The 12,250-nt window shown below is 42.0% G+C and overlaps 1 protein-coding gene across 2 annotated transcripts in view; it reads left to right on the top strand.

Moving 5' to 3' along the window:
- The window catches only part of Entpd1 (ectonucleoside triphosphate diphosphohydrolase 1), a 75,842-nt gene that overhangs the window by 40,025 nt on the left and 23,567 nt on the right, over positions 1-12,250 (top strand). Inside the window, exon 2 of one of the 2 annotated variants that reach the window (XM_055591713.1) lies at positions 6,100-6,227. The exons of the other annotated variant lie outside the window; for it this stretch is intronic. Within the exon in view, the coding sequence (XP_055447688.1) occupies positions 6,100-6,227 (128 nt within the window). The remainder of the gene's footprint in view (positions 1-6,099; positions 6,228-12,250) is intronic. 2 annotated transcript variants of the gene reach the window in all.

Consider the following 12,250-nt stretch of genomic DNA (forward strand, 5'->3'; position numbering starts at 1 on the left):
TGTGTGTGTGTGTGTGTGTGTGTGTGTGTGTGTGTGTGTGAAGGTATAAGATTTAGTGAATTAGTTTGTGGTAGATTAAAGGTTAAAGTTAAGATTATGGTGGATTTAAGGTCTTAAATGGGTTAAAACCCAAATCTGAAACTCAGAGTTCTTTCATGCAGGTAATGTCATGAGCTCACTGCATCTTCCACAGCAGCCGTATGAGGCAGGTGTCACGCCACTGCCTGTGTTGCACAGGAGGAGCTAGAAGCTCAGAAGAGCTGCACAGGAAAGCACTAGCCTGGGTGTGTCTGACGTCTGTGGAGTTGGTTTCTTGCTGGTGGGGTCTAGTGACTTTAGCTGCTCCAGGGGATTCTTTCTTAGCAAGGGTCAGAGGGTGTTGAGAAGATTTTCGGAGCCTGGAGTTACTCTGGATGTACCTGCCTGACTTTTGGAACAAGCTGTACCTGATAGATCCTGGTCTGTCTACACTTGGCTGTGTAGCTGTCCTATGGCCTGGCCTATTCGGGTAGGCTTGTTCTTATAAAAAACAAACAAACAAACAAACAAACAAACCACACACACACACACACACACACACACACACACACACACAAACCCACAGGAAATGCTGCTCTGCATGACTATATTCTCATGACGGCTGCATCCTCAAGTTCCCCGGACTTCAAAGGCTCTTGATGATTCTAAGTTTACTCCTATTGAGCATAAATCATAAAATTACTCTGGAATAACTCATATCTTTCAGGGTAGGACAAGGGCCTCGCTGTGACCTCCAGGTCTAGTGAACAAAGCTCCCATGACCCCCTCTGACTACCTTTGCCATTGCTCCTCTCATCACTCTTTAACCCACATTGTCCTCCTGTCCTGCCTCAGAGCGCTCTCATGCACAGTGCTGGTTGCCTCAGATGTTCTTACCGTGGAGGAGTGCTTGTTTTCTCATTATCCTATTCACTCATTCAAGATCATCACAAAAGCTTTTCTTGGTTGCCTCAATCCTCTCTTTGTACCTTTTTAGCACTTATAATTATATAACCCCCTCCAGATTTTACTGTTTTCTCTTATTTTTTTTTTCTGTCAAACTAGAATATAAGCTTCATGAATGTGGGAACATTAAGTGTCTTGTTCACTGCTGTAGCTCAGGGCCATGGTCAAGTCTAGCCACATAGTGCAATGTATTTAATAATTATTGAATACTTAATTGAAAGACTGAACAAAGAGATCACACCCTCCTCTTCAACAACTGTAGAACTCTGAAACAAAAGTGGTTTAACTGGAAGTGGCACATGAGAACAGAGGACTACTGGGGCCAGCGAGTCAGGTCAGCAGGGAAAGGCATTTGCAACATGCCTGAAGATATACATTCATCCTCTAGGACCTACATGCAAGGAGAGAACTGACTTCTGTAAGTTGTCCTTTGACCTCCACGCATGTGCTATGGCACCTGTGCACCATAAACACAGAGAGACACACACATGCACATGCCACACACACACACACAGATACACACAGACCACACAGAGAGACACAGACACACACACTAAACAAATGCAATTTAAAAATTAAAAAAAAAAATTAAAAAGGAGAGGAGATGTGGAAAGGATTTTAACCTCTAATTGAATCTGAGCCTGATGTTGGAGCAACAAGGAAAAAGACTTGGTGAAGAATGGGAAAAATGCAATTCCCAAATAAAGGAAATGTCACATTGGAAAAAAAAAATTTAAGAATCCAAAATTCACTCATTCACTTACCATGGGAACACAGCTGTGAACAAGCTAGAAAAATAGTCCCAGCCCTCAAGGAGCACAGGCTACTGATAATGACAAGACTATCGCCATTCTGCTCTTAGACACAGCAGGCAGCAGGAAGTTACCATAGATTCTCTATCAAGAAGGCCTGGGTTATAGAAGATCTCTTCAATCACCCAAAAGATGGACTCTGACAGGGAAGGGAACCAGGAATTGTAGGAGTCCCTGGAAAGGGCTTGTGGATCAGATGCCAGACAGGGGTGTCAGGAGCAAGGGGGTGCCTGTATCTAAGGAGCCTGGTACAAAGCCCCCAGACATTATTGAGGAGTAAGTGTGTGTTCTCTGATGGAGCATGGCAGAGACAGTTGGGAGACTGCAACTCAGGATGGAGGGGATGAGCCCGCAGCATGGCCCTGAGCATCCCTGAGCATGCCATCCCTGACTGGAAGCACGGCCCACCACAATGAGTCTCTGTCTCTCGTCAGTGCTTACCCACACGTGCTATTTTCTCCCATTGACAAGCCAGGGTTACTCCAGAGGTGGTCCCAAGAAATTAGATGCCGTCCCCTCTTGGGATCCACAGAGGAAACTTTTGGCTGCCTTTGCTGGAGACTCACCACAGCTGTCAACATAAAAAAGCTTTTTATCAATGGAAAAATGTTTTGAAAGTTTCTATTTTTGGTATCATGTAAAAATCCTAGGATTTCTCTTTACAGTGGCATTTTGCTAAACTAATAACTTTTCACCATAATAAGATTCACACTGGACAACTCGGTGCCTTTCACTGTAAGAATGGAGGGATTTTTGTTTGGTTGGGCTTTTTTCTGTAGCTTACTGGCTTGAAATAACTCTGTATTTTACTAAAAGCTGGGCTTCTTTCAGCTCTTTCTGTAAAGTGAAGGTGGAAGTTATTACTTGGTACTTGGCTCTCTAATGTTAAACAAAAACCTGTTTACCTGTGAAAGCAAGGGGAAAATGTGAAGAAGAGACATCTTTGAATTCTCCAGTCTAACCAACCAATCCAAAGAGAAAAAGTAACATGTTGTGCTTGGATATTTTTGATAAAATCATTTCTTGGACTTTAAAAAAGTACCATATTATGGGCTGGGGATGTAGCTCAACTGGTAGCATGATTGTCTAGCATATGTAAAGCCCTGGATCTGGTTCCCAGAACCATAGAAAACCTGTGAATGTCACATGCTTGTAAACCTCTCAGACGGTGACTACAGAATGACCAAAAGTTCACAGTCATCCCCAAAACTACATAGCAAATTCATAGCCAGAATGGGCTACATGAGACCCTGTCTCAAAAAAAAATTAAAAACATAAAAATAAACAGCTCTTTATGTTGAGTGTTGGAAACTGCCTCTCTGTGACCCAGGAGTCAGGTGAGGCTTTCTAAGCAGGAGAGAGCTGGCTTGAATTTTCATAACAAGCCTGACTGTTATAGTAAAACTGGATCTGAAAGATGTGCAGGCCAAAGGCGTGAGAGACTGAGGTGGTTCCCCAAACCCCTTTCCCCTTTTCGCTCTTAGAAATCGAACCCCGAGACTTCCACATGCTGCACAGGGGTGCCTCTGCAGCCTGCGCTTCCTGCCAGCCCGTGTCTGCCAGGGTGGACCTCCGTATCTAGCACCACTTCCTGCAAAGTGTCTGGTTTCCTGCTTGTGATCAGGGCTTTTGAGAAGTCTGTGAAAGACAGTCTGTTAGTCCTGCCTGGGCAATCACATGAAAAACAAACAGCCATAATTTTGGTAGTAAAGATTAGGAAAGTCACATGTGGAAAATTATATACTTAAGTTCTTTTGTTTATCTTTAATAAGAACTAAAAGTATGATGAGGGACTTGAATAGATTCTAGAAATGTGAATAACATTACAAAAACTGGGCAAATGTGGAATGCTTTCCAAGTGTTCAGAGATGATGAGGATTAGCAAATATTTGCATAGGAAAAGGAAAAAAAAAGTCACATTAAGCTAGCTACCACCGTGGGCTTCAGCTTCGGCAGTCCCTGTGGTGCTTGCTCTCTGCAGTTTTCCCGCTCTTTCTCAAAGCTGGTGTTTCCCCTTCACCCAGTTCTCAGCAGAAACATCAGAGAAGTTTCCTTGACCTACCACCTAACACGATCTACCACAAGCCCAGATCTACAGCAGGCAATCTACCACATTCCTTGGTTTTAGTTACTTTCTAGCACTTATCATGACCTGAAAGCATTTATTCATGTAATCTTGGTTTTATTAATGTAATTTTGGTTTACCTGGTTCTCTCACTCTCTGAATGGCTGGCTAATTTTAAAGAGTAGAGATCGTGTTGATCTCTTTCATTTGTAGTAGTTTAGATGCTAAGAATAATGCCTAAGTAGATGAGATAGGAAAATGAGTCAGCCAAATTGTCATTTGTGAAAAGGAAACAACTAGATGGTGAGTTCTCTTGCAGTAGCCTCTGAGATGGAAAAATAGCATTCACAATTCTTTTGAAAATGGCACATAGCTCCAAAATGCTACCTGTCATACTATAACCCATCATCCAGAGTCCATGCTTGGTAGCACTGTTTCAGTTTCACAGCTTTGGAAATGAAGAAGGGGTCTACTGACAGAGAAGTTCCTCATGACCCCCGGACTCTATAGAGTTCTGGCATCAAAGGGGACATTTCTTCTACCACAGCAGCCGTACCTGGATGTTTTAGCTTCACGTAATTAGTATCGTGCCACTGGGCCAAAGTGTAGTCTTATGGGAAGATGGTGCTCAGGGATGGTCAAAGTGACCCTGACAACTCAGGTTCCCTCCATCTTTCAGCTCTGCCATAAGTGCCTGCCATCTCATCCAGGAAGGACAGTCAGTAGAGGAAGTTTTCCATGTCTTCACTAGTCTTACTCAAGCAGACGGCAGATTATCAGGCACCATGATTAGGTATCCACTCATTGGAGAAACCTTTGCTAATAGGGGCGTGAGATCACACAAATGGAACAGGTCCGTTCCTCAGCTTGAGGGAGGCAGATCTCTAAACAAGGTGTGTGATCATTCAGGAAGAGGGGCCTGAAGTGCTGTGGGCTTCATTTGCTGTTCCTTCTTTGGAAGTAAGAGGTAATGGTTTGCTGGCAGTTTGTCCTGAGTTTTGTACCTGATGGATAGAGACTACTTGAAGACTCGGGTTTGGTGCGGACTAGGTACCCATGTAGGGACAGTCTTTTAGAAAAAGTCCAAGTTTCTGCTCAAGAACATAAGGAAGACTTCCCTCGTCAATGCCCAGCCAGCTGCTGGTGACAGAAAGGGAAAGGGGAGGGGGACACTGGAGTTTCTCTCTCACCTCCCTTGATCTCACTCTGACCTTAAAGAAGTATAAAAAATAAATGAGAATCCATCTCATTTTCAGATGATTCTATATTTTAAAATAATTCTTATTTCACTTTTTAAAAGATTTATTTATTTAATGTATATGAGTGCTCTATCTTCGTGTACACTTGCACACCAGAAGAGGGCATCAGATCACATTATAGATGGTTGTGAGCCACTATGTGTTTGCTGGGAACTAAACTCAGGACCTCTGGAAGAGCAGCTAGTGCTTTTAACTGCTGAGCCATCTTCCAGCCCGGAGATGATTCTGTATTATGTGTCCCCGAAGCCTAAGAGGAAGTCTGGAGATAGTTTGAGAAGCTGACTGAAGAACAGGTAGAGTCATCAAAGTGGATGGACTGATGCAACCTTCCATTTCCTATTCATGTCTTCTGTATGACCCATTTAAGTCCAGTTAAAGTAGCTTCATGTAATTCTTATAGTGGAGCTTCTAAATGTCCTTTGTTGGGGTAAGACTAAAACTAGAATAGATTAGCTAATGGAATGACAGGCCAAAGTGGTCAGAATGCCTCAGTCCTAAGGTGATTCAGTTCAGCATATAAAAGTGTTGGGATTCAAAAAGTATGTCAAGCCAGGAAATGTTATGTAGTGGTGGGATTTGATGTTTGAGGTATGCATATGGTTGGTGGGTTTAGCATATTAAATGTTCTGTGCATATTTTTTAAATGGAGAGGTCTGTTCTGTCTTTTGTTAGTTGTTACTCATCTTTTGATAGACACATCTGACCTATTAAATAAGACACCCATGTGATTCTCTCCCTCATTCCACATGGCCTGGTTATGCCCATTCTTCTTTCCATACTACCGACTTGGTCTATCATGGTACAGACAAAACTTTTTATTCTTGAATTATTTCCAATAATTTACAAGTATCTTGTAGATATAGGTAGGCTTCTTATTAATGTTTCTGGTGTTTCTTGATGGCCATCATAAAACCATACAAAAAGTCAAGAAAAATCATTGCTTACTGATTGCTTATTTATGTTTTGTTTTTGGTTTTAGATTCTACGGTGAAGAGATTTTGCGCCAAAAATATTCTGATCATCCTTGGTTTCTCCTCTATCTTGGCTGTGATAGCTTTGCTTTCTGTGGGATTGACCCAGAACAAACCATTGCCAGAAAATGTTAAGGCAAGTGAAATCACAAATATTTGTAACACAGTCATTATTTTGTTTTACCTTTTAATTTTAAGATGTGACAAATATATACATATATTTATAACTACACCATTTTACATTTAAGCTGAAAAGATAATAAATATAATTATTAGGGGCCCACCTCACATGAGTAGGCCAGTGAGATCATCAGGGCAGTGGCATGTGCAGATGTCCTGGGACCCCTATTTTGAAGTATGTTCTACTTGGTGAGATGCTGACCTATGAGCCTGGAAAGTCAGATGCATGCCCTGCTTCTAAAACTTTTAGAGAACTGTGTAGAAAAGGCGTGGGTGTTCCACTGCCATCTGTTTGTCACACAAGTCCAACCCAGTTGTGCTATGTACAATGGCCGCTTTGTCAGGACGGAAGCTATTGCTGTCTCACTGACGGTGGTCTCTTGCCTTTTAATGTTTAGTGGCATTGGTTCTCTTGGCAAGACTTCACTCGTAGTTGAAGCTTCATGACATCTTGGTTTTGCTATTTGTTTACCAGCTCCAAAAGTAAGTGATTGTCCTCTTGACCTGACCTTTTTGCATGTTCAGTATTGCAGCACTGGGGAGAAGGACTGCTCAGGAGACACACTTCAGCTTTGTATTTCTGGTGTTTGCTGTGATCAGGGCTCAGAGTAGTCTTCAAGTCTGATGTGCTTCTATTTTGTTATGCTGTTTGGTGAAAGGGAGCCAGGTCTTTGGCATTCATTAGGTAAAAGATGTGTGTGTGGCAAGAATAGGTACTGCCATTAAAGCGAGTATGGCCATACTGCTGATTTATTCTGCAAAAAGACAACTTCACATGCAAAAGCTGTCCATTTGCCGAACTTACTGATTTCAGCAAGATTCCTACCACATTGGAATAAAATTTTAGGTAGTAGTCAGCTGTCTGTTAGACATTGCTGCTTTAGTGAATACTCTTGGATGACATCTCCGAAATGGCCAAACCCCAGCTAGATGAATATTGTTTATAAGACAATGTGTTATAAAATCTAAAGCAATAAACAAAAACAGAACCATTTTTATTGTGTGGATGATTCGCCACAGCCTACTAAATAAGTTAAGAAGTGTATTGGTAAAAAGCACAGTTGGCCTTCAGAGTCCATGGGGGATAGGTTCCAGGACACCCACCCTAGAATATCAAAATCTGTAGCTAGTCAAGCTCTTTATGATACCCAAAGGGTACCATTTGCATATAACCTATCTGAGGTTCTGAGATATAATTCCTACATATTTTAGATCATCATCAGATTTCCCATAAAAACCAAAATAATATAAAGTCCATGCACACAGTTGCCATGCTGTATTGATTAGGAGCAGTGACAAGAAGAAACTGCACAGGTTTAGTATGAACAAATTTTAGAAAATATTTTTGTTCTTCCATTTCCACATTTTTGCTCTGTCATCTGCCATATTTTGTTCTGCCATTCTCCATGAACACAGAAGCCACAGACAGCAGAGCTGATTGTATTCACTTCTAAAATGACCTTAGAAAAGACAGACTTTATTCAACTGTTTGTCCACGGACTCTGTATTTTGTGTAGATGATCTAGCCTTCTTTCATTTCTGCTTAACATGGTTTGGGTGCAGTCTTGCTGGGGAGGTGGTGACCTCATGCCTGGAGTACATCTGGAATAACACAGCAAGAGCACTTTATTGAGTCCACACACTTAACTGGCCAACTGCTACTTGGTTCTAAGCATATCGAGGACAGGGACTGGGTTTCATTTGTCTTTGTGTACATTTTATGTACTCATTTATTTAATAGACATTCATTGAACATTTACTCTGAGGTTGTAGAGGTTGTAGAGATGTCCCATTGAGCAACACGGGAAAAGTGTATACATTTCTGCTGTGGAGAAGGAAAATAATCATAATGCAAATGCTAACTCACAGCCAGTCCAGCACTTGATTTAAATGGTGATGTTATAGAAATTTGCTGACTTGGTAGAAGGAACAGGATCTGAACAGAAAAAACTACATCCTTCCTGGACACAGGGCCATCAGTATAGGAGGCAGACCACCAGCCCAGGACCCTCCAGACATCCTGTTTACTCTCAGTGTGAATGTTCAGAATGAAGTTTGGGAATCTATCTTTAACAGACATCCTAAGGCATTCTCTTGCCATGGAAGTCAGTGAACTATTGCATATCAGTACTAGGAATGCACTTTTAGATGACTGATCTGTGCTTCTAAAAACAAAGGCTTCAGTAGAGTGGACAGTCAATAGTGATGTCTAATTTTGTCCTTGGAAGAGTGCTTTTGTCTCTATGGGTCAGGTGGGGGAAAGGCTTTGAATTTTGCTCTGCCCACCACTCCTTAACTTCCTGCTCCTAACTGGACACTGGCTGTTGGTTTGCCTGTTAGCATGAACATCCCACAGTTTGACAGGCAAATTGGCCTTATACCAAGCAGCAGGCTTGTGTTCAAAATGCCCCTACTGTATGGAATGTGGGCTCAAGAGGCACGATTATTTCAATCACAATAACAGTGAAGTAAGCAAGTAAATTCACAGTGAAGTAAGCAAGTAAATTCCTTTCTCTAAACCTCAGTGTCCTTACGTGTCAAGTAGAAATAGTAGTAACACCTAGTTGGATGATAATCGGGGTTAAGTGGAGTAAAGCGACAAGTGATGGCTTGTCGGTCGGAGCATGTAGCACAGCAGAAACCATGCGCTGTGGTCCACCTCAGCATCCTCTTTGCAGAAGCCGTTCTTCGTGGAAGCCCCTTCCTCCTTAGTGTTGTGGTTTCCCAGCCAGCACTCTGCAGGGTTTCTCACTGCTGCTGTAAGGCTGATGGCCTTCTCCAAATCTGCTTTTCCAAATCAGACTAAAATGGTACTCTGGAGTTGTCATTTGTGATTCTCTTTTCATGGAGAAATTAAAAGAATTTGCTTTGGTTCACACTCCAAATGTTGCAAAATACCTGTTGGTGTTTTTACTGTACTGTGTTTTAACACTATCCATTTTAAAAACCAGCATGTGGAGACGGATGGTGACAGTGGTACAGCAACAAGGATATAATCAACAACCACTAAAACGGTTCCCTTTAAAGTGGTTCACATAGCACATTTTGTGTTATGCATATTTTACCACAGGTTTAAAAACCAACAAAATATGAGTTCATATTCGAGATCTAGTAACTCTAACTAAAGAAACAAAGAAAAGAATAAATAATTTCTAGATGTTTATCAGCTTCACTGGCATCGCTGTGGCTAGGCTAGCCTGTTTATAGTGTATTAGAAACACATTGTAAAAGATAAGCTTTGTTTATAAACCCAGGCTCCCTGAGCTAGACCAACAGGGCTGCTGAAGTTACTGTTAAAGCTACGAGAACTTTAAAGGCTTTAAAAAGATCCAGTATCTCTAAAGGGGCCCTGTGATGTTGATGTTGCTGCTGCTGGCTGGAGTCACAGTCCTTTTTTGAACTACTACAACAGACTACCATGAAAGAATAATGTGTAAACACTGCACATTTGCTCTCTCCAGTACTTTCTCTTCTGGAGACTGGAAAGTCCAAAGTCCATGAATTTGTTATAAGTGTATTTCAAGGCTAGCAAGGATCTAATGTCTGTTCCCAAAATGACATCCTGGATGCTGCATTTTAGCAAGGGAACATGACTCATCTTCATGGAGCTGTGGGTTAGAGGGTCAGAAAAAGACCACCTTCCCAAAGCCCACTTCATTGGGTCATTAATTTACTCATGAAAGTAGCATCTTTCATGAATACTCTCATCAGGCCCTACTTCCCCACATACCGCATGGGGACTCAGCTCCCAAGATATTTCCACCGGAGAGGAAACCATAAAGCCAAAGCACCTGTCCGTGCTGTTTGGGGTAGAGTATGTAGTCCAGCCCCCGTGTCACACTTTAGATTATGAGGCTGTAGGTAGCTTAGAACAAGGTGATTTGCACAGAAATATCACAACACTGTGAAAATGAACACTTAAAAAAGCAGGAAGGAAGCAAAAATATGGGGATAAAGTGATGATAAAAAACATCTACATGTCTTTCTTATTCATTTTCTAGGTGATACTTAATAGGTTCTTAGTGTTCTTAAAGTAGAAAATACTATTGAAATTAATAATAATAATAATAATAATAATAATAATGGAATGACAGATTTCTTTCTCACTCTTAGAATCTTATTTTTTTCTTTAATACAAAAGACATACTTACAAGGGTTTTTAGAAATGCTTCACATACGACATACAGGAAAACATTGTTCGTTTTTTTCCCCACAGTCAAGTTTCCCTAATGTATTCACTAGCTAATGAGATGGTGAGTCCAGGAAGGAGGGGGAGGGATGGACAGTTCTCCAGACTTCTGACAAGGTTGATTTGCTGAGATCCTGCAGCCCAGTGTGTCCTGGACATGCTCTGGAAAGTGCTGTGGTGGTGGACAGAGCACGAGGGGGGGACTCTCTGGGCTCTTGTGGGACAGTAGAACCACAAGAGGCAAACTCCTCAAATATGTAGACTGAGAACACAGACTTTCAAGCTTTAGCTGCTCTCAAAATGTCAACTGTTCAACGAACCAATTTAGGAGGCAATTCAAAGCAGCCCTCAGTGGGCATGGTTCACAGGTTAGCCTTGCAGTGCCGCTGGTGGGTCTTGTGGAATGTCTGGTGCTACCTTCTTAAATACTTACAAAGTAACATAATAATGTTTTCACCTCTCCACTGTCTCACTGTGTAAGGGCCTTAGAGAAACAGGCTGAAAGAAGCAAGGCCAGCTTCTTGGCTGTCCTGGGCAGGGGTGGGCTTTCATGTTAATAAAAATAAAAAGAATAGGATGTCCTGATTCCAGATAAAGGCTGCTTGCTGATGTCTCGCTAGCTTTTATAATATGCTACTGTGGCTGGAACGTATTCTGGTAGGGGCCCTCCTGGGGAACAATGGAATTTTTCACTGTATAACCCCAGAACATTTTCTCAAACCCCGGGTGGTTTCTCTGGGGTCTAAAGGCCCTGGGCCCCAGTCAACATCCTTTCCTGCCCACAGTGACTACCAAAGCCAGTTTTGGATTCCCATGACTCAGAGGAGCCTCCCCTGTTTGCTTCTTGGTTGTGCTTAGAGCATGTATACAGATCCTTTTCTTTTTGAGCACATAAAACTAATTACTAAAGAGACTCACACACATACACACACACACACACACACACACACACACACTGCATAAAGAGGAAGAAAATACTGAGGAGCTATTAAAGGAGCAACGGTTCTCAGGAGGTCTATGCGATGCTGCCTCTCAGTGAAATGGAGTGACTCTAGGTACCCAAGAGGAATAGCCTTTAGCTCTTCCTCATGGCCCAGGGAGGTCTCTTAAATCCTCACTCCTGTCTTTTCTTAAATACATATTACAAACACATAAATTCATCATTTTCAAGTGGAAGACCACATTTTGAACTGCACAGCCCAAATGGCACCATTCCTCTGCTTTTCTTTCTCTTGCTTTGTGTTCAAGGGCTGGAGAGATGGTTCCCACAAAGCACTTGCTGGGCAAGCGTGCAGACGAGAGCTCTGATTCCCAGAACCATGTGAATGTTGGAGGGTGTGGCAGCCTGTCTGTAAGCCCACCATTCAGAAGGTGGAGATGGGGATCCCCATAGTAAACTGGCTAGACAGACTAGCCGGATAGGTGACCCTGCCCCAGTGAACATGGTGGAGCGCGATTGAGGGAGACTCCTGGTATAAGCCTCAGGCCTTCACATGCATCCCACACATGTGCCTGCATGCATGTGAACATACATACTCGCAGGACACCGCTTATACATACTTATGTAAAATAAAATATGCACCATCAGGTTATCCTTTATAAAAAGCCCATGGAAGACATCACTAATCAATATCAGATTTATCCCCAATTTTGGAATAAAATCAAAAGTGATAAAATTAGTTGATAAAAATGGACATTTGACAGTTTACTCCAGGGGGAGATAGCTTAGAAAGAAGGAAAGAAAGAAAGAAAGAAAGAAAGAAAGAAAGAAAGAAAGAAAGAAAGAAAGA

Source organism: Psammomys obesus, unplaced genomic scaffold (genome assembly GCF_907164565.1).
Source record: "Psammomys obesus unplaced genomic scaffold, mPsaObe1.curated_primary_1811, whole genome shotgun sequence".
NCBI classification, from domain to species: Eukaryota; Metazoa; Chordata; class Mammalia; order Rodentia; family Muridae; genus Psammomys; species Psammomys obesus.